The sequence below is a fragment of the Mangifera indica genome, chromosome 11 (genome assembly GCF_011075055.1).
Source record: "Mangifera indica cultivar Alphonso chromosome 11, CATAS_Mindica_2.1, whole genome shotgun sequence".
NCBI classification, from domain to species: Eukaryota; Viridiplantae; Streptophyta; class Magnoliopsida; order Sapindales; family Anacardiaceae; genus Mangifera; species Mangifera indica.
The window spans coordinates 1,285,406-1,308,527 of NC_058147.1; the positions used below are offsets into that span (position 1 = coordinate 1,285,406).

General features: G+C 34.8%; 2 protein-coding genes, 1 long non-coding RNA gene and 1 pseudogene across 5 annotated transcripts; 3 read left to right on the forward strand and 1 right to left on the reverse strand.

Annotated features, from left to right (window-relative positions):
• The first annotated feature begins 134 nt into the window (after positions 1-134).
• Positions 135-1,278, forward strand: LOC123229606 (annotated as a pseudogene).
• A 334-nt stretch (positions 1,279-1,612) lies between these two features.
• On the forward strand, positions 1,613-3,287 carry LOC123229162. The gene is made up of 2 exons (XR_006504810.1): positions 1,613-1,848; positions 2,877-3,287. It is a non-coding gene; the product is annotated as an uncharacterized LOC123229162 (long non-coding RNA).
• A 4,934-nt stretch (positions 3,288-8,221) lies between these two features.
• LOC123228970 (auxin-responsive protein SAUR50) lies at positions 8,222-8,921 on the forward strand. Its single transcript, XM_044654505.1, has one exon. It carries the CDS (start codon positions 8,341-8,343, stop codon positions 8,656-8,658), a length of 318 nt encoding a protein of 105 aa, XP_044510440.1. The 5' UTR covers positions 8,222-8,340; the 3' UTR covers positions 8,659-8,921.
• Positions 8,922-16,808: 7,887 nt separating this feature from the next.
• LOC123229475 (filament-like plant protein 4) lies at positions 16,809-23,018 on the reverse strand. Of its 3 annotated transcripts, none has more exons than XM_044655303.1 (6): positions 22,745-23,018; positions 21,545-21,667; positions 20,809-21,028; positions 18,325-20,689; positions 18,072-18,117; positions 16,809-17,640 (listed from the first exon to the last, which is right to left on the reverse strand). In XM_044655303.1, the coding sequence occupies exons 2-6, from the start codon at positions 21,659-21,661 to the stop codon at positions 17,185-17,187; spliced, it is 3,204 nt and encodes a 1,067-aa protein (XP_044511238.1). In that variant the 5' UTR covers positions 21,662-21,667; positions 22,745-23,018; the 3' UTR covers positions 16,809-17,184. The 3 variants fall into 3 exon arrangements, with proteins under 3 accessions (XP_044511238.1, XP_044511237.1, XP_044511239.1); XM_044655302.1 differs by having other exon boundaries at positions 21,545-21,675; XM_044655304.1 differs by having other exon boundaries at positions 22,741-23,018.
• Between the last annotated feature and the right edge of the window lie 104 nt (positions 23,019-23,122).

The following is a 23,122-nucleotide window of genomic DNA, read 5'->3' on the forward strand; positions in this document are numbered from 1 at the left end:
TTCATTGTTCTAACCCAACTGTGACCCAGCGTATTGTGACGGTGAGATTATTTGTTAAGAAAGCAGGTGGACTGGATCTGTAATAGATGCGGACGTAGCCCGAATATTCATCATAAACTTAAGCTTGAGACCGAGTTGATAGTTAAATTCATTAAAAATAATTTTAACTTTAAATCTGAGAAACGATTCTAATTGGAATATTTAAATCGATTCGAATTCAAATTGTTCAGTATCTTCTGTGATTAAGAGCTCTTTCATGGAACCAGGTGGAGGGGCGTTGGTGGACCTCGTGGTGCCGGAGAATGAACGTGCACCCAAGGCGATAGAAGCTGAATCAATGCCGACAGTGAATCTGACGAAGTTTGACTTAGAGTGGGTTCATGTGATTAGTGAGGGATGGGCGAGTCTGTTAAGAGGGTTCACGAGGGAAAATGAGTATTTGCAGAGTTTAAATTTTAATTCTTTGAAAATGGGAGATGGTAGCATTGTAAACATGTCGCTTCCCATTGTGTTGGCTATCGATGATGAGACAAAAGACCGAATGGGGTCGTCAACCAATGTTGCGTTGGTTGGCCCTAGTGGAGACTTGATGGGAATTCTTCGCAGGTCCGTTTGGTTAATCACAAAAAAAATGAAGTTACATATATATAGTTTTAGATTGTTTCCTAAATGTGTCTGTGTCTGTGTCTGTGTGTTTTTAGTTTTATATTGTTTCCTAAATTTCATTGCAGTATTGAAATATATAAGCATAACAAAGAAGAGAGAATTGCTAGAACTTAGGAATAACAGAACCAGGATTGCCATATGTGGAGGAAGTTATTACTCCTGTTGGAAATTGGCTCATTGGCGGGGATCTTGAAGTGTTAAAGCCCATTAGATATAATGATGGCCTTGATCACTATAGGCTATCTCCTAAACAACTCCAGAAAGAATTTGATAGCCGACAAGCTGATGCAGTATTCGCATTTCAGTTGAGGAACCCCGTGCATAATGAACATGCTTTGGACTTCTGGAGATGGGTTACAAGAATCCAATTTTGTTACTTCATCCTTTAGGAGGCTTCACGAAGGCTGATGATGTGCCTTAGGATGTTCGAATGGAACAACACAGTGAGGTATTTGCACTAAATTCAATCATACATATTTAATGTGACAACAAACTGGTCAAACTCTTTTAAATTAATACAACTCTTTGTATTTGTGATCATTGCAGATGTCGAGTATGTCTTACTATACTAATTGTATGGCATTGGAAACAATCAACTTATTATCTTTATAACTCATGATGCGGAGCATTATAATTTACTTATAATTTAGGATGCAACATCAAATTATACCCAAAATTGCATGTTTCAGGAGCTACATGATTTGTGTTGAATCTGTTAACTTCATTGTGGTGTCCTAGGTGACTAGTTTATTAAGGTTACTTCCTTTATTATTATTATTTTTTAAAATATCTGCAGGTATTAGCAGACAGAGTCCCTGACCCTGAAACTACAATTGTGGCTATGTTTCCATCACCCGTGCATTATGCAGGCCCAACCGAAGTTCAATGGCATGCCAAGGCTCATAATGGTGGTGCATTATGCAGGCCCAACCGAAGTTCAATGGCATGCCAAGGCTCATAATGGTGGCTATATTTCCATTACCCATGCATTATGCAGGCCCAACTGAAGTTCAATGGCATGCCAAGGCTCATCGATGCAGGAGCTAATTTCTATATTGTCGGTCATGATCCAGCTGGAATGGGTCATTCAACAGAAAAAAGAGATTTATATGATCCTGATCTGGGAAGAGGGTGCTAAGCATGGCCCCTAGTCTAGAAAAACTAAATATTTGGCCATTCAGGGTAAGCATTATTCTATGCTGCTGTTAGCCCTGATTAACAAATCTCTGTTGCTTCTTTTCACTGCTATCTATTGTCGTATATTATATATTTCTATTTGCAGTTTTATTATTTGTCATATGAAACTGCAATGAATAATGTTTAGTGTTGAATGTGCAACGTTGACTCTATGGTTTAATATGATTTTAAAGAAAAATATAGTTGGCTTCTCGTCCATTATAATCTTTTAAATTTGATTTTACTAATTATTTTTGAAGATGTGGATTCACCAGGTGAGTAAGTATTGCATTTTCTGTAGATTTTATCAAAATGTTATTGTACTCAACTTAGCATTTGCTAGTTACTTGCTGTGCTATGTCCCAGCTCTTTCTAAAACTTAGGAGCTTGTGAAAAAGGGCTAAACGCTGTACATGTGCGTTTGTATACGATAAAAAAATTCAAGAATATTAAATGTCAAGGGCTTATAACAGGCTTCTTATCTGGTGTTAATGTTATGGTCCTGAGAGTTTCTTGTGTTTTTTCTTCATCTCTGAAACCAGGGTGAGAAAAGTATTTACTTACCCATTTTCTGAAAAAAGCTGTGAAGATAGAAGACAATGATTTTTTAAATCCAGTGCTTTTCCTTAGTGTATGATATGATATCTTAGCACTTCTGGAAAAAGTGATCTATCATGCATGCACTTTTTGGGTGGCTGCACCACTAAAATTTTCAGTCCCAGTATTAAGTATGAACTGTCCTACATAAAGGTGTTCTAGCATAAACTGGGATATCGCCCTTACTTGTATCGTTTTTAATCTGGAAAGGACTGAATGGTAAAACTCATGAAATTGTCTTAAGTTTATTCTTTTCACTTAATTTAATTATATATTAATAATTTTGGAGTTTGCTTGTTATTTTTTTACATAAACATCACTTTTTACTTCATGAGTCTGAAAGTTGAGAGTTAACCTTTCACATTTTGCTATCAACTAAAACTTTTCAGTGACTTATTTTCCTGAAATTGATTTGGTGGACTTTTTTGGTTATCCAGATGCAAACATATGCAAGGACCGAAGAGAACCCTCCTGATGGGTTTATGTGCCCCAGAGGATAGAAAGTCCTTGTCAAATATTATGAAAGCTTGCAAGCAGAGGAGGCAACACAGCAGCAGGCTGTTTTAACAACTTAACACTGTAATTTAATATTTGAGGTTCTGATGAGTAAATTCTGAGAAAAAGAAGGGATTTAAGTGGCGATTTTCAAGCTAGTATGAGCAGCTACCATATTATAATCCAGCCTATCCGAGTAATACTTCAGTATCCTTATTTTCTTACTCAACCTTGTGTTTCAGGTTTTGCTTTCAACTAAATTATATTTGGCATGCCTGTAATGCGTTGTGTTATTAAATCTTTCAAAGTCTTATGCAAATTAAATCATCCTCTGGCATGTTTTCTGCGGATAATGGTCAATCTATGGGATTTTCCTTGGTTTCATTATTAGGCTGCCATTGCAAAGAATTGGACCCAGAAGTGTTCGGCCAATCCATGCGATCCTTAGATTTGTTGGGCCTGTGTATGGTTGGATGTACCTTACTATAACAATGTGCGCAACCACAAATTCAGAATAGAATAATACTATGTATATTTATAATGAGTATAATATTAATTTGGATATCAATAATTATTTGTTACTATATAATTGAGTATTATTTTATCATAATTTAAAATCATTTATTCATATTATGATATATCAATAGTAGTATTTAACATTTATTATAAGCACATGTAATTTATTTTAAATAAAAAGTAAATAGCCCACCGGGCTTGAAGATTTAACCAACCGAGTTAAATTGGCTCGCATGTGGTAGATGTTTGCTATTAATATTAATGAATAGGCAGCAGAGTGAAAGTTTCGACGATAAATGACAGTGATCTTCAATTCTAGGCACGCCAATGCTTTCTATTTCAAATGGGTTTCGGCCACCTTAAAGGGTGGATTTAATTTAAACTATTTTAGTATAGTTCAAATGAGTCAAGTTTAAATAGGGATGACTTTAACTCAAGATCAAATTAAGCCAATTGGGTTATTGGAAATTTTTTGATAGATTCATTTTTTTTTTGTTATTCTGGCAATTTTTCTTTTCTTCTTCATCTCTAATAACTGTTCTTCTCATTCGATGAATTCGTCGTCAATTAAATAAACCAAAATTGATCTCGAGTTAATTATATTGAATTTGAATCAAAATTAAGTTAAACTTTATTTGCGGTAGCTTGCATCCACCCTTCCATCCTTTCAGAAAATGTTCCCCCTGAGGGGGCCTGAAATTGCGGTGAATCGCCGGGCAACATTTATGCTGGTAACTGCAACAGGTGGCCTAAATCAATTACCAAAAAGGAAAATCTACTAAACTAGGAGTAACAACACTTCAAAGGCAACAGCCTAGATTTATAAGAACGTGTACATGGTTTCTTATGGGACCAACAATTATTTGAGTCCAACGCAAAAAAGCTAGCTGGGACCAGTTTCTCTTTTAATGGATTCAGGCAGCATTTTCTTTCATTATTACTTCATCCTTCTTAGGCTTGCTATTCACACTCGTATACACTACATGTGCCATTGAAAATGGTCGTAGTACTACGTTGAAGTCCTTGGTGCCCTGGAATCAGGGCTTGGCTGTAATGGGGCCATTTCACTTCAATATTTCCATCTCTTCTATCTACTTTCATCAAAACGTGTTTTTAGTTTCAATTCTTGTGGTCATGTTTTCTTCTTTTTTTTTTTTTTTGGATTGAAAATTGTCACATTTAAGGATTGCTTATAAAATTGGAATTACATCTCCTTAACAATGAATTTGATCTAATGTCACACACATTATATTCATTGATAAGTTGTTGGAATCAAGGATTTGACTGTAGTAGACCATAAACCAATGGATTTGGGTTTGTTTGACCGCCGGTCATTTGGGTTCAAAACCCTATACCAATGTAAACCATTCTTGGACTGGATTGGCTCTTAATTCATGACCGATCCACTCCGGTTTTAAAATCAAGCTTTTTTTTTTCGTTCGAATTCCCTATAGTTATGACAACAACCAAAGAAGATGATAATTGAACCCATTGAAAACAAATTTTATTTATGTGGGTAGATTTATGTAGCGCAGGTAGAGAGATGGTTAAACCAACAAGAATTTACATGGGAAGTAAAGATTAAAGAGCAATAAATCTTCATAAAAAGATCCATAGAAATGGTTAAGGTTTTGAATTATGTAGAAGTGAATTAGCTAAACAGTTGAGTTTGGTTGGCTCACACTTAGGGCTAAGAAACACCATCTAACCTTCTACCATCCTCTCCAGCCACTCAAAGTTGAAAACCCAGATAAAAATGTGTATCAGTTTACCATATTCTTGACATCAACTTGATCGAACGGATATCTGACCATAAGCAATGTACTAAATTGTACAATTAACAATAGGATTATACAATTACAAGGGACCAAAAAAAAAAAATGAGGATAGGGCGGACGGTGCCGTATTAAGGTTGCACCAAGTCAGATGCGTAGAAAGTGTGGCTCTTTCTGGGCCTTAGAACATGGGAAATGCTGCCTGTTCTGCATCATAACTATCTGGAAAAAGCACTAGTGTGGTTCTCGTTGGAGTTGAAGTGAATGTCCGATGAAGACAAATAGGTTTGTTTACACTAGTACTGGCTGTACTAATAATAGTCGGACCACAGTTTTCGTCCTCTGCTTCTTTATCAACAGGGGTCCAACTCCAATATGCTCATTTCTTTATTTTCCTTTGCTTTTTTAGATGATTGGTCTTTATTAGTTTGGCGTGAACAGATTAACCAAGTTCAGGACCTGAAAAAAGGTCTGGGGTTGATTTCCTCTTCTCAATGTCTCTTAAAACTGCAACTGCTGAAGCCATCAATATTAAGCACTAAACCTTGTGGTGGTCCAAATGGGCATGTACGAACATTCTTCACTTTGATAGTGTCATATGAGCTCTGTTGATGGCAGATTAAAATTAAACTTTTAATTAATTAGATATAATAACTAAATAAAATGATGGTAAAAACAGTTATTAAACTTAAAATTTTTATTTGTTTAATGTGGTCTATTCAGACCTAACAACTTAACTATTATAGCCCAACACCAACAGAGAAACACTGTCTTCTCCTTTTCACTTTTTTTTCCCCTATTTTATTGGTCAAATACCCATCATCCTGAGAGTCAAATATGTACCACGCACAAAAAGGGACATTCTTTATGGCAAATTTACTGAAGTAAAACTTTTCCTCACTATGATAAAGCAACTGATGGGTTGCCTAAATTTTATTGCCTGTTATGTCACTTAAATCAATTCACATCTTCCAGCAACAGGCGTACTGTGAATGTATAGTCCAAAAAGGGATGAGTAATGTTAACTTTTATGCGCAAATAAGGAAATATTTCGTATAATTAGATAATTAAAAATTAAAAATAAAATAATACTCAATATATGGTGATATATCGTTATTTATATACAAAATTATATACATAATTTTATTAAAAAATGAGTAACTTTATAGGTTGTTTAATACGTTTTTTTCCGTTACTAATTAATATATGTAATTTAGAGCATTATATAAGTTAGGCTAATATTCTAAAAAATGATTTTAGCTTTGATATAAGTTAACTCAAATTCGAATATTTAAATTATTTAAACTTAATTTATTCAATTTAAACTTTTCGACGTAAATCCAACCCTAACCCTACCCAGCTAAGAAACTAATATTTAATACACACAAATCAACAGGAATGGACAATTCTTCATCATCTAAATAATCCGGTCTGTACATATCAGTGAAATCCCTCTCTCCCTTGCTTCTTGATTAGTGGATGAAACATGACCACGATTAATGGTTATGAATTGTCATCTTTTAAAAATGATTCATTCAGTTGGCATTCGTGGTGAAAGTAAAAGAATTATGGAGTATTGCCTTGGGAGGTCGCAACGAAAGGCTGGAAGTTGGAACAAGAGAATGGAAGAATGTGTTGAAACAACCCATAAAGAGGGAACAAGAGTATTGAAATTGTAAAAGGCCAAACGACTATTCCCACCCAAGGTTTGATGTTTTCTCAAGTTTCCACCCTTTAACTATGGAAACACCAAACACCCACCCATGGTCGGTTAGATTTAACAAAACTCTAACGGTGGTAAGGGTAAAATCGTCATTTTTGCTATAATATTAAAAATAAACTAAAATAGAATATATTTTGCCCCCCTAAACTTTAAAAACTAAACTTTTCCCCCAGCCTAAGTTTTAAAACATCGCAATTTCACCCTAGGGTTTGGTTTTGAAATCTTCGGCGACCTCTCCGGCTCCGTTGCCGACGGCTTCTCCCTCCCGAAGCAACCTCTCCTTCCGGGGATCTCTTTCCTCCCCCTTGGAGGTCCGATCGGCATTGGAGACGTCTTGGGAGACGAAGAACTTCGTCGAGGAAGACGAAGAGTTGCTTCGGGAGGGAGAAGTCGTCGGCAATGGAGCCGGAGAGGTCGCCGGAGATTTCAAAACCAAACCCTAGGGTGAAATTGTGATTTTTTAAAACTTAGACTGAGGAAAAATTTTAGTTTTTAAAGTTTAGGGGGACAAAAAGAGATAAAAATTTTAGTTTTTAAAGTTTAGGGTTCTGTTAAATCTAACCAACCATGAGTGGGTGTTTGGTGTTTTCATAGTTAAATGGGGGACATTTGAGAAAACATCAAACCTTGGGTGGGAAATAGTCGTTTGGCCATTGTAAAATTAGAATTTCATACAGAACAAACAATGAGTAGCATTATCACAGTAAATAACTAAAACAGTTACATTAACAATATCCAGGGATACATTTACAACGAGTTAAACGTAAATCTAGATTGATTCAAATTTAATCTAAATTTTAATTGGGTGGTCGGAATTTACATTTGAATTTATTAGAATTAGTTAGAAATGTCATAAAAGATTATTGACAAAATAAATAGCATTATTGAAAGATAATTTAAGTTAAATTATTAAATTAAAACTCTAATTTGATCAAATTAAGTTGAATATTAATTTGAATTATGTTAATTTAGATTATATATCATCATATAATTGAGTATTATTTTATTTTTTATTTAAAAATTATAATATGTTATTAATATGTCTAATTAAATATAGGTAGTTGAATATTGCATAACTTTACTTAAAAAAAAAAACTTCTTTTATAACGGGGAGCCTATCATAATCTATAGCGATGTTCTTAATGTCAAGCCAATTACATCAGACCCAACGTGCCATCTGGACTTAACAAAAACCCTAAAACCGCCATGGCTTTGTCCTTTGCCCCTACAACCCCACATGGCTTTGTTTCTCTCAAACTCTCCATAAATACCCCTAGCCATTCCTCCAGTGTGTTCATACCAATTCCAAACTGTCCAACTTTCATAATTTCTGTCAATCTTTCAAACTTTCTTCTCCTCTCTTCTACACCCTTTCTTTCTTATAACTCAAACATGACTATCAGGAAATCGAACAAATTGTCTCAAGCAGCTGTCATCAAGCAAATCCTCAAGAGGTGCTCAAGCTTGGGAAAGAAACAAAGCTACGATGAACAAGGCCTCCCTTTGGATGTCCCAAAAGGCCATTTTGTTGTATACGTTGGACAAAACAGAAGCAGATACATTGTCCCTATTTCTCTGTTGACTCGTCCTGAGTTTCAATCCTTGCTTCACCTAGCTGAGGAAGAATTTGGGTTTAGTCATGATATGGGTTTGACCATTCCTTGTGAAGAAGACGTTTTTCAGTCATTAACATCAACGCTCATGAGATGAAAAGATGAGAAATCGGCTGAAGATGAAAGCTGCTTCATTGCTTCTCCTTCTGATTTTCTCTTTTATTATTATCATTAGTATTACTCGGATTTCTCTTTTGACTCTAACAAGACGAAGAAACCCATCTTTATTATCAGGGTTTAGATTTGTAAATCTCTTCAAACTCTAAAATTTTCCTCACTGTGGTGTGGTGTTGCAATTACTACCAGTGAACCCTGTGGGAGATCTGATATTATTATGAAAATTTAGAATGTTAAAACGTACGCTTTCTTCTCTTATTTTTATCGATTTTGTTTTCAATCGATGTGCATGCGCGCTTCTTCACACAAGCGCGATCGTCGTCATCACAGGCACAAGCTCAGCTTTTTCGGGCTTTTGTCTCAGGAAGAAAGAGATTACGATTTTTTTTTTTTTAAATGTTTTTGGTTAACGCTCAAAACCCACGTAAACAGAGAATTAACAATATCAGAATGTTTCATCAGATATACTATCCAAACAGTGCTCGCCATTTTTCAGTAATAACAGTTGAATTTTTCCAGATTTTCATGGCCTGTAATGATGCAGTCTTCCAAATTCATTATCTTCCCCATTGCCTCCGATTATTGACTTGAATGGTAAAGGTGGGACTAGATACATCATTATCAAACTCATTTTTTACTCACTTTGTATAGTTATTGTAAACTCAGCCACTAAAAATAAAATTTACTTATTTAAATTAATCAATTTAACATTTTGGCTCAAGTAATCAAGGATTCCTAAAGAAATAGTGAATTTGGTCGTTTAAGTCTCATCAATAAGGCACAGAGCATATGGTCAAAGAATTTATTCTCAAGTTTTTCTTTTGATCGAGTTGAATATAGGAAAACAAGAATCATGCCAGTTTTTTGGGTAATTTCTCATATTGTTGTGTGTTTATCTGTGATTAGATTACATTCAGGGATCAATCAACATCCATTAGAATTTAGGAACCACGTGACAGGGGCCCACTCTAGGACATCTGGTATATCCTGCTCTTGGATGGCCCACACATCGAACGGCTCAGATTGAAATCTCACTTGTCTTCTGCTTCTTGTGTGTCTAAGAACTCTGCCACTAAAGGATGGACGGTGCATATGATTTTTTTTTATACCTTTCAAGATTCAAAAAGAAATGATGATGATCATGGTCTTCTATACTGTCGCAGCGTATGGTAACAGTAAACAGTACACAGTGGACTGGTCTGGTCTGGTCTCCACCGTCTCCTTCTTCTTCCGTTAAAGAGCTCTTTTATTAAATTCATCAGTGGACCCACGAACCGTACTGACCGGACACTTTTTGAAACCCTAGAATTATAGGGTTTTATTCATAATTTTAAATGGCAATTAATATGATAACTTCACGTACTAGTAGCTTTTCTCGTAGCAAGGAAAACTTTGCCATAAAGTAATATTGAGACTTCGCTCTGTCCAAGAAATGCATATGGCCGTTGAATGATCCAACTGTTAACAATTTTCTTTCTCTCTCTCTCTCTCTCTCTCAGTAGATATAAATATATATTGTTCCAGTCTGTTTGACCATGGCCTTCTTTCCATCCCACGTTGATTGAAGTTTTATGTATGCAAAAGAATCTGCTTCTGTTCGTTCATTGTTTTCCATAAATAAGGCATAGGATTAAAGGAGTGCAGGAGGCGAATAACCCAATCACATAGATCTTTGTTGTTATGTGTGCACGATTTTGATTCCTTCTTCTTCTTCTTCCTTTTTTTTTTTTTTTTTGGTATTTTGCTTCTTTCTAACACCAATTTTGAAACCAAGGAAATGAAATACTTAGACTTGCAGTAAGATAATATACAATAATAATAATCTCGCTGAGACAAGATGCCCTATGGCGTATCTCTTCAAATGAATCAAATTACCCTGATAATTTGGCCTCATTTCAAATCGTGGTCCACTTTCTCATTCTCTGTATCCTAATTGAACTTTCTTTTAGTTGACAACAAACAATCTTTTTTGAATTGAGCCAAATCATATAAATAAAATTCAAATCCAATAACTAATTTTATATCTATAATATCAAATAAACCAAAAGTCTAATTTTAATATGGTATTGCCTAAAATTCATACCCCTCTACTCAAAGATTTCATTTTCTTAACCACCCAAAGTTAAACTTGTTTTATCATTTCCACGGATCAGACCTTTTCTGCTTGTGTATACATATATATGGTGCATGCAGGGTCATCCTTCTTAAAATATGACAAGTTGGTTTAGTTGACAGGTTAAATTCGTATAGGGGGGAAGAGGTGGGAAAGGAACCACCAGCAGTTGAAATCCAGACAAAGTAATTTCACATGTAGAATAGTATCAGTATGATGATCTTCTAAAGATTTTGCAATGACCTTTGAAGTATGCATGAGCGAGAAAAGTTTAGATTCCAAGTTACTGACTTACCAGTAAATCTGTGTGCTTAAATTTTTATAATCTACTCTTCGATTTATGTCTTTTCAATGTCCTTTTTGTCCTGTTGATTCATGTTTCTTCTTATGTCTTTTCAATTTCAGCATCTTTCTTCTTATGTCTTTTCAATTTCAGCATCTTTCTACTGCTAATTCATGTACATCCAATAGAAAGAAATGGCATTTTCTTTTTCCAATTCAAATTCAACAATCAATTATACCCATTGGGTAGATAGCTTCAGGATTTTTCTGACTTCTGAAAATGGTGTAGTGTAGGCCACTTAGAAGTATACATATTAGGTCGTTTTCAACCAGAAAGTCAAATGAAAGATTCGGATTAGATCTCATGAAGATCGAATTTCAAACTAGTACTAATTAAACTCAGTAAGTACGCAGACCATACCCCTAGTACTAATGAGGACATTCATTGGTGGTGATAAATTTAATGCCAACAAAAAAATACACCCACAGAATTTGATTCAATGAAAAAAGTTAAAAGGGACAACAAGATTTTCAACGCCATTGTTTGCTATATAAATCAAGAGTAATAATAGTATTAAAGTGTTAAAAGTTGTAAATGCTTGTATAATGACAAAATTATCATCTCTAGTCTTTCTAAAGTTTAATACATATAATTAAACGTATCTATCTATTAGATTTTAACTATCTTTTAGATGTTGTATTTATAAATTTAGTTATATCATAATACAAATATTTATACTGGTTAAACTGGTGTAAATATTTAAAAAATCACATCTTAAAAACTAGTTATATGCTAAAATTAGTAAGTCTAAAATTATTTAAACCATACGAGAAACTTATACTTTTTAGATGTCAAATTTAAATATTATATATTACACTTTCGATCGTAACAGCGAACACCTAAAAGAGAATATGTAAATGTTATTGTTAAGCCATTCAGCTAATTAGAAGGAATTTACCATAAAGGAACCACGAAGAAGATGGGGTGAAATCTGGATAGCTCAGCAGCTTAACGAGTCATGTGATTGTACAAATCAGAACAAGTTGGTTAGAAGTGACACTGTGTTGTCGTAGCAGGTAGACAGCATAGCATAATCGAAAAGGCAAAAGGCTTAATCAAGGTGTCGGCTTAGAGATAAACTCTCCTCTGATTGTTAATCATAAATTGACACTGAGGGCAACAAAGAAAAAATGCAACCAACACATCGTCATTGGCCTCTTATAATTGACAGAAAGATGTAACGATTTGTCTCTCTTTGCTCAATCAATGGCTAGAGAACTAATAGCAATTTGCAAACAATGTTTTTGATTTGACATAAGCTCAATCAAGAGGCTTATCAGGGTCTTAAACTGTATCGACAGTCAAATCAGTGACAGACCCAGATAAAATTATAATTTAGAGGTATGTTGTGCGTATGTATTTTTAAACAAATAGACTGTATTCAAGTCCTATGACAATCTGATTGAATATGTCAGTTCAACTATAGGTGATAGGTGATTCATGTGTATTTTTGAACAAATATGACTCGATTCAAATCCTATAACAGTTTGATTGGATTAACTTAATGGTTGAACCGCAACTCGGAGTGATTCACCTAATTCAGCCGCAGGTTGACTTGATTCAATGAATAATTAAATATCAACTCAACCTCAGTCTTGATTGCAATTTTATGAGCTGCTTTCTTGAACTACCGTTTTCTACTGTGATAAATTCATGTTTTCATATAGCAGTAAGAAGGAAATTTTCTAGTGGAATAAGATAGATTTCGACCCTTCTAAGAGGACAAGAAAACTCTCACATGATGATCAGCTGAACAGAAGAAGAGACGTGACCCACCTTCTCCTTCAATTATGAAAATTCAAACGTATTTATACATATACAGAAATGGATTAATAGTGTTTCAAGTGTATAATGGATCGAGGGCAAAAGTCGAACAGAAAAGCAGATAAAAGAAGAAGTACTTAATTGTGATCATTGAAATATGCATGGCTGATATTATTCAACTATCAACCATTTCAAAGCTGGTGTCTTGAGTAGCTGTATTGATGATGACGTTGTTTTTGTTGTTAGTCTGAGTCAACCGGGAGTTAGACACGGAGAGCCACTTATGTTGGAAGGTAGGCTGTGCTGTAGGGCTACCTTGTTGTTGGGTTCATCTGCACTGATATTTTTTTGCTACGTGATGCGTACATCCATCGTCTTCTAAGACATTAATTATTTATGTCATCTTCAATCTCCTCCTCCACTTAGCCTGGTTCACATTTGAAACCACCCAACGTTTGTTCTTTTTCACCGGTCTCTAGTTTTGTTTTCTCCTATTCGATCTTGATATTTCTGGACCACTACCTTCCTACTCCTCTAATATCAAAATATGCATATCAAACTTTAAATATTTAAAAAATATATTATTATATTTAATTATATAATATCATATTATTGGAATATACAATTTAACACTAAAGCTATATATACATAACATTAGTTAACCTCATATTATAAATAAAAATAAACAGTAAAAAAGAGTTTTTGGGAAAAATAATAAGAGTACTTGTGCAATTAAAGCCAAACATAGAATTGTAGAAACGAGACTAAAGATTGTTTACGAAATTAAATTCAAATATGTGTGATTATTTACTTATTTTGTTATAATAAATATATTTACCATAAAATTATTATCACAATCTTATAAGAATATATAATAGTATTATCATCCCTAAACCAGACTTTACTAAGAATTATTTTTTAGAAGATGTTTAGTTTGGATAATATTTTATTACCAAAATTTAAAAATTATATTAAAAATAGATTATTTTAGATATTAAATATCACTATGTTTGATAAAGTTAGATAAAAATTGATATATATAAATAATTATTATGTTTAGTTAGAGTTAATGAAATAATACGATTATATTATTTTACCTAAATATTGTTGGGTATAATTATTTTAAAATATTTTTTATGTTATTTGTTATATTAATTGAAAAATGAGATTATTTTTATATATATTGGTAATAGAAGATACAATGTCAAAATATATATTGGACTTATAAGTGTGTAGATTGAAATTTATATTATACAAAACAAATTAATTTGTGTTAAGGTCATTGTATTTATTAGATGTGGGACTTTAGTCTCCAACACCCTCCCTCAAGTGCAACCACCACAAGCTATTAAATACACTGTTAAGCTGAGTCCCTTTTTGGAAGGATGCAATGTTACTTTTATCCATGAATACTGTAAGATGTTAAGTTTTTATTTCACTCATGTTTTGATACCATGTCAGAATATATATTAGACCTATAAGTATAGAAATTGAAATTTATATTACACTAAATCAATTGGTTTGTGTTAAAGTCTAATCTTTTACATTTATTATTAAAATCTTTTATTATTTATAAATCAAATAATAAAAAATAAATTATCAAAGTAATCTTTCAACCCTTTGAACCAAAAACCCTAAAAAATGACACGCCATGAGATAAATCCGAAGTTGTGGGTAGCGATTAGCCATTGGTAGCGTCTAGTGAGAAATATTTCATCTGTCGCATGATGAAGAGAAAGTAGCAGATAGTAAAGCACCGCTTATAGACTTGGAGGCATTATCGTCTACGCCCTCGTTTGCTCATTGGAGAGCGGCGCCTGGCCCATTAACTGGACATCAAAACCCCTGTATGCATCCACGTAGCACCACAAAGTTGTCGCTAATCAAGAAGTGCTAGTCTAGATTAAATGAATAAAACAGGCACAAAATTCTAGTGCTTTAATTTGAAGACAACATTAGTTGGCGAATTGTTCACAGAGACAAAATTCCATGATTTCTGAATCAAATGGTGTGCTATGCCAATCCATCTTTGACCTTGAACAACTGAAACTCCTCCTTAATATAAAATTTAGGCCACAGAATTAAATTCTTAATTTGGGTTTTGCTGGTTTTAAAGTTTGAAACAGCTGCATGGAGTAAATAAGGGAACATGACTTCTGGGACTGGTGACTTTTTGGACCCTTCCTTCTCATCAATAATACAAAGGCAGCAGCCTTTTGAATTTGGCAGTTTGATTAGAGGCTGCTGGGTTATAAAGTTTGAATTTTCTTTTTATTATTTTGTCATCCTCTAGAATAGTTGATTTGATCCTATCAGTATTAGCTTGAATCACAATTCTGGATTGAATAAAATACGTTCGCGCTCAAGTCAATGATTAAAATTGTTTATTGAATAAAATAGGTTCGAGCTCAAGTCAATGATTGAAATTGTTTATATCAAACATGTTTGAACATTTAAGTTTAAACTTAATTCACATCAAATCCAAAGAAATTGAGTCAAAATAGGGTTAAAGAAATTTCAATTTATCAATCTTAAACTGACATTTTTTATCAAATCCAACTCTATCAATTTAGACAGAAACAATGTCTTTCAAAATTTGTCCTTTTTTGTTTTGTTTTGCTTGATTAAATCACTAAATAAACCTTACATTTCACTTGAAAGGACAAATTTGTTCCAATAAAAGTTTTAAGACTTTGAAAGCTCCCACGGCATCTTCATCTTGTCAAATACTGCTAGGAAAATGACAAGAATTGCCGACCAAATTATTGATTAACATGGACTCCGACCTCGGCAAATTTAACGGTTGCCCATTTGGGAGGTTCGCTCAGGCCCCGTAACTAATATGAGCAAACGGATTAAACCGGTAGCTTTAACTACCTAACAACTCTACAGGGAATTAAAGATTGAATTAAGCAATTGAGGGTGGATTTGAATAAAGTCAAATTTGAGTAAAGGTTACTCTAAAGTTGGTTTGAATTTAGAACAATCAAATGGAAAATTCAATTCAATTCACTTGGTTGATGATAAGTTCGTCAGGAAAATTGTTAAAGTAGAAAGAGAAATGATTGTTAAAGTTCATAAAAAATCGTCAAAAAAGATAAATTTGTTAATGCCTATGAACAAAAACCCATTTGAGTTTAACTTCATTTTCCCATGGCTATTGTAATATACCAGCTCTAATAGTCCGATCCATTGTCAAGAAATTATCCAAACTTTAGACACATTCTATCATAGTTTTGCCTTCTAAGCTTTACAACTCAAAACACATATTAACAGCTTAAAGAGTTCACAAGGTATTTAACAAGTTAAATCTTGCCACCCTTAACCAATATGGGATATACAGATAGAGTATAAACAAACATAATATTTCTCCCGTATTTTATTGATGTGAAATTTTTCTGAAAGTATTATAGTTAATGTAATATTTTATCTGTCAATTGAGTTTAAATCATTGACGAATTTGAGTTTTAACTTAATAATTCAATTCCAATTCAACTAATTTATATTTTTAATGATTTTATTCATTTTGTGACAATGGTTTTTATATCGTTGACAACCCTCTAAAGGCCAGCTCAAACCAATGATATAGGAGAAGCCACCAAAAAGCCGTCAACGAAGAAGGATTAGTAAAGGAGAAATCAACAAAGATATAAAATAATTGAAGAAGATGACTTTCCGAAGATTCAATAGCATCAAGCTAACTTAATTCGAACCCAAGCTAGAGCAATTTGAGCTAGAGTTTAACTTGCTCAAATAGATCATCCAGCTAGACTTAAATCCACCCCTCAGCACACCCCGGAAAGACAATCTCAAAGCAAAAGCCCAAAAGAATATACAAGCTATAATCTCCAAGTCCAAACACCCCCACTTTACACCAACATTTGAAGAATTGGAAGTTGGGCCTAACAGATGTAAAATCCCAAGCAATTATTATTTGGAGAAGATTATATTGCGTATTTGCGTAATAACAATACTTCCACATACAATATATATGCAAAATAGTTTCAAACTATGTCATGTTCAATTAACCAAAATTACAGACACGAGTAGAAAGAGACACGAGTAGAAAGAAGAAAATACAAATTAACCGATAACATGGATATCATATACAGTCAGTAGTTACAAAAATTAACCCAACTCCAAGCCATAATTTCACAACCTTACCCCTCCTATAACTCGTTCCGACGAGGCTTCAACAACCATACAACTCCCCATTGTTGGTGTTTTTTTATTATTACCCAGTGCTCTTATCCACTGCTATCTTTTTGGCTAGTAAGCTGCATGGTCTATTGACCATTCTTCCCTTTTGACGAAAAGAATCTGCTAAATCCTCTCGACTGTTTCTCTGGAGTTGGGGCTGAGGAAGAAGAAGATGATGAGCTTGATTTTGAAGGCCTGTGTTTTGGATGCGTTGAATTGATTGGTGATCTGTTGATGTTTTGTTCGTTTTGGGATGGGCTACATGGGGAACTATAATTGTGCAAGGGTGACTCCGCACCTACTCTGAGGATATTATTGGGAGAAACAGCAGTGTCCATCCCAGCTTGATTTAAGTCTTGTAAGTTCACGCTGCTAGAAGCAAGTTCATCTTCAGGGAACCCTTCAACTCTTTGATGACTCTGGTTGAATGGAGATCCCATGAGCTCTGGCTGAGGTCGCAAAGAATTCAACTGCTTGCCAAGAAGAAAGATAGTTTCTTGACACTCTGCCAGCTTCTCTGCTGCTGCTGTTAACTCCCTCTCCTGGTATGAGACAAGCGAATTCAGATACAGGGCTTACGTATTGATAAACCTATATGTAACTATAATCAATTCAAGCATCAGAGCAGACAATAAAGAAATCAAACAAGAATTAAGGGTTTGGTACTTTTGTATTATTAAAAACTGATAATACCTCAACTTAAAAAGACTACTAGAGAGCCAACCAACACTGTATGTAAAAGCTAATTTGGGTTTAAGCGACTCTCATGGACAGCAGTAATGCATGTACACAATCTACCGTGAGCATGAAATTTTAGCTCTTCCATGATGCACATGAGCAAATATTGTTTATCTATATTTTTCTATGATCATAACATCGATTGACCTAATTATTCATGAAAAACTAATTTATTTCACTAAATGGAAAAGACAAGATAAACTTATAAATCAAGTATTATATAATATGGTCTCACCTGCTTGGTCTTCAGATCGTCATCAGCCTCACCATGGCTCTCATTCCTAAAAATATTAGGAAATGCAGAAATTAGAGAAACAAAAAAAAAAAAAAAAAAAAAAACAGAACCCTATAATGCATAAGGCAATCCCAGAATATCTAAATATGTAAATTCTTCTGTCCATAGTGAGGTAATGGTAACCTTACCACCAAATAATCCGAAGTAATGCAGGCTTATACCAAAAAACAGTAAAGAGAAGTTGGACGCAAACCTTTGAAGTTGCTCCTCAAGTTCCTTGCATCTAGCCAGAGCATCGTGGTGACTTGTCTTTTCGTCTTGAAGCTCAATTTCCAGATTATCTATTTTTGCTCTCAGAAGGTTCACCTCAGATTCTAGTTCCTGGGCACGCATTTCAAGTGACCTATAAGACTCTGCCATACATTTGAGCTGTGTCTCAGCCAAGCTATTTGACTTTTGAGCAGAAGCCAATTGTGATTTAGCCTCAGCAAGAAGCTGCTCAGTTTCATGTAATTGAGACTTAGTCATCTCCATATTTTCAGTACATCTAGCTAGATCCATTGCCATGTTATCTTTCTCCAATTTCAATACTTCAAACTGTTCCAGTGAGAAAGGGCATGCATTGGTTTTTACTTCATAGCCTCTGACTAAATTACCATCATCAGGAACCTCAGGATCAGAGGTTGGATTAGAAATGTGGTCACAACCATTTGGATATCTTTCTCCTGACAAATCCTTCTGAGTGAACTTATTCTCCGGTAAAGCAACCTTATCAATGCAATCTGGACTGTTAGGTTCTACTTCAATACCCTTATAGCCCAGGATATTTATTCTGAGTTTGCTGGCTTTCAATAAAACCTGAGAAAGATCGAAAATGAAATCAACCAAACTTCCACTGCTATCTAAGACCTTGTTAAAGCTGACAGAGAACTTCTCAATATTTTGGCTCAATCCATTTCCATCAGAAGACGTATCATGAACAGCTCTTGCTTCTTTGCCAAGGAACAGCACAAAGTCATGAATATGAGTAATAGCCATCAACAACTCCTTGCTTATAACACATATAGTTTTTGAAACCAGCTTGTCATCTTGGGAGAAATCAATTTTCTCATCTGCTCTTAATTCAGCATCTCCTGGAGCCTCCCTATTGCATAGGGCATCAGAACAGTTCACATCTGTAGAACCACAACTTGCAGATTGTTTATGCAGTGCACCATGCACATCTTCTGCAGCTTGTTTAATATCCTCCACAATTTTCCCCAGATCAGAATCACTGGACATGGACTTAAGTAACATAGAGATTCTTGATCGAAGCTGCATTATTGGGAGCTGCTTTGCATCAGATTCTGGATTACTCTGGGACAAATCCATATTATGCTGCTGTTCAGATCGGAAATTCTGCTCAGTATTGACCACTCCTGAAGCATTGTGGTTCATAACCTCAGATATCTTGTTGCTTGCACAGTCTGGAGCAGTGGTAGCAACATTTGCATTAGAATCATTTGATAAACAAGCCAACTTCTCCATCTCAAGAAAGTCATCCATAAGCTCCAAGTGCTTCGCATTTTCAGCATTGTTTGACTTCTCTGTGTGCTTTTCCTTCTTGAACTGGGAGAGCTCAGAGATCAGAGCTGTTGCCCAAGAGTCTGCACAGCTTACTTTGTCATCATTTTCATCTTCTGAGATGGAGGTGAAGCTAGGAGGACTTTTATGCTGATTGCCAGTTTGCAGTTGTGCCTCCAAAGTTTGAATTGTGCTAGATGTCTTAGCACACAGATTCCTTGAAGCCTGCAATTCACTGTTACGCTTTGCCAAAGCTTCTTTAAGCATCTTTGTTTCTTCTTCCATCGCCAATAACCGTTCAGTGAGAAACTCATTCTCTTTATGGAATTTCTGTACACTATCAAGTGAAAACTCTGTAACAGGGGATAAATGTGGACTTGCTGCTTTAACAGGAGACCTCCTCAGTCGGGTATCTCCATAGTCTCGGCCTAAACTTTCTACCTCTAGCTTCATTTGTGCCAGAGCAGCAGGCCCAGGCAACTTCTTCCGCACAAGTCCACGTAATCTTTGGCACTCTGCTTCCAGTTTAGCTATCTTCTTGACACCCTCCATATGTTGCTTGTTGGCTACCTCTGCAGACCTCATGCTCATGTTCTTTTCTTCATTACGAATTTCAAGCTCTTTGGCAACTATGTGGAGTTCATATTTCGCTGAATTTATTTCCCTTTCACATGATTCAATATTGCCCTTCAAATGTTCAATTTCAGCCTCAGCTTGGGATTTTTCTTCACTTATCTTCATTAGCATGTTAGAACGTTCTTGCAAAGACCTGGAAAGCGCAGCATTTTCTGCTTCAGACCTAAGGAGTTCTTGATCTAGGTTTGCTATCCTTGATTCAAGCTCAAGCCTAATTTTGTCGCATTGCTTAGTTTTTGTAAGAACAACATCTTGCAATTTCTGCTCATGTTCTTCCTTCAGATTTCGTATCTGCCGCATGCATTCTTTAAGAGCACCATCCAAATGTGATGCTCTATCTTCGGCAGTAAGCTTCTGTAGTGTGACAGATTCTAAATGATTTTTCAATGCCAATGCTTCTGCTTCAGCCTTCTCCCAACCTACAACAAATGAAGGTCTCATTTCAAAATTTTCAAGACTAGATGAATCACAAACCCAATAGTTTTAAAGCGGCTTTGAATGACAATAGTTATCTAGTAAGATTAGATCACTAACATACCTGAGACAGCTTCTTCAGCAACTCTGTTATGCTGTTTCACCAGGTTGTCCTTGGTAGTAATCTCTGATTCTGCAGTGGACAATTGTTCATTCAAGTCTCTAATTTGATCTTCCAGTGCCTGAACTTGTTCCTTGTAAGTTTTCACTTGATCCTCCAGACCAGTCAGATGAGTGTATGATTCCACAGAAATTTGAACATATGTCGGTTTTTTGTAATTATCCTATCAAAATAGAAGACAACAACAAAGAACAATTAAACCAACAAATGAAGTATCAACAAAATTAATTAACCTCATAATCAGATATCCCTGCCTGTATCCCGCCACCCCCATGCATGTTGAAAAAATGCAACCAGGAGCCTCATGGAGCTTTTAAGAACCTAAGATTGGTTGTTAAGTGTGGGCAGGGTAAAGGAGATGCTGAAAAAGACTGTCAATTAAGCAATAGGGGCTAGCATGTGCAATAAAAATAAATACTTTGAGGCTTGTAATTCTTTTATTTATCCTTTTTTATTTTAATAATCACAAACTTGCACTCAATATTTCACTCATTTATATTAAAGCAGCATTGTACTTCATTAAATTGCATTGTGGCAAATCATCTGACTAACTAAAATCGTTGAAATCCAAGTGTGCAATCACAGCTTTCAATGAGCATGAAATGAACAATAACCATTCATATGAAAGCAGATTCTAATTTTACAACGATTTTCCTGAAACTGATATTAATGGGCCTACCTGATTGGCTTGAGATCCGGCAGACGCCGGAGCTGCACCAACAGACTCAGCTAACACCTTCTCAGTCTTTTCAGATGATGATTTTCTCTTCCATGGCCAACCACCCCGGCGGTCCATCTCAACCTGTATAGCTAACACAAGAAATTAAATTTAAGCTTTAAAATTACGGCAGATCACTTATGAAAAATATACAAAAATGAGTGCATAAAACAACACAAATACTAAAAAATTGAAGAAACGTGTAACGACAAATCACTAACTATCATTAGCGTACACATCAATCTAAACTCCAAAACATCACATGAATTCATTGTGATCGAGGCACATACACCTAACAAGCAATTATTTTTTCTATTAAATAAAATTAATCGATAAATTGTTCATGTAAACACCAATTAAATTTTTGCCAGAATTGAAAAAAAGAAGTTGAAACCAAAACAGGAAAAAGTTCAAAAAAAGAACACAAATGGAGTAATTGAAATTAAGATGTGAATCATAATTAATTAAACATTAAAAGAAACCGACAAAAATCTGAAATAATGACATGCATTGTTACTAAATGAATCCGAAGTTTTTAAAATTGAAAAATCAAGGGCATCACTGTTTCAGTTGTTCCTGTTACCTCTAAGATCTGATTTTAAAGCTTCCAATAGCTTAAGATCTTTGAATCAGAAATAAATTACAGATAAATGAAAAAAGGTAAAAAAATAAATAAAGTAAAGAAGAATAAAAACTTTATAAAGGCGGAATGAGATCCAAATTAATCAGAAACACTTTAAATATAGTGATAAGAACGAGAGAAAGTGGAATAGCAAAAGTTCCAGCTGAAAATACTAACTGATAAGAAATTGTACGAAGCCACACTGACCGACTACAGAGTCACAGTGAAACAAAGACGTGATTATTCCGAAATCAGATCAAGAAGATGAGATTTTGAAATCATACCAGAAACTAACAGAGGCTAACCTTAAGTGGACGCAATCAAGAAGAGAAACCACATCGACAAAAATAGATGAGAAACAAAACTAGGAAGCAGAGAGTATTCAAATAATAACAGACTGTATTCAGAAAGTTCAAAAAAAATGGAAACAACATTACTCTTGTTAAGTTTAACCGTTTAAGTAACAACATGATTGACATCGAACAAAAACAAAAGAAGCCATAATCTGTAGAGATGATAAGTGGCTAAAACAGACCTACCAGAAGTAATGTGGCTTCAAAAGAGAGTTGAATAAAAGAAGTGTACGAGATATTGAAGTAAAGATACAGCTATCGCCTTTTACAGTGACCAATTTGTTCGAGATTGAACAACAAAGATCTATAAATAAGGAAGTTTTAGATGATAAGGTTGTAGTTTTTTTGAAAGGAGTGACTGAAGAGAGACAATGAGATGGTTTCCGTGGCGGAGGAGGAGGAGGAGAGAGCGGAGGTGGTGGTGCTAGAGCTCCAAAACCATCATCTTTTAAAACATTTTTTTAAATTGCCGGGGAGTTGTTACTTAATGAGATTAAATATTAGTATGGTTTGACATATATACCCTTGAGAAAATTAAAAATGACGAATGAGTCCCCCACGCAC

Excerpts from the sequence above, each read along its gene's own strand:
- LOC123228970 (XM_044654505.1), top strand. The coding sequence starts at position 8,341 with ATGACTATCAGGAAATCGAACAAATTGTCTCAAGCAGCTGTCATCAAG.
- LOC123229475 (XM_044655303.1), bottom strand. The coding sequence starts at position 21,661 with ATGGACCGCCGGGGTGGTTGGCCATGGAAGAGAAAATCATCATCTGAA. Across the intron at positions 21,029-21,544 it reads CCGGATCTCAAGCCAATCAG|GATAATTACAAAAAACCGAC; the intron begins GTAGGCCCATTA and ends CTATTTTGATAG. Across the intron at positions 20,690-20,808 it reads TGCTGAAGAAGCTGTCTCAG|GTTGGGAGAAGGCTGAAGCA; the intron begins GTATGTTAGTGA and ends CATTTGTTGTAG.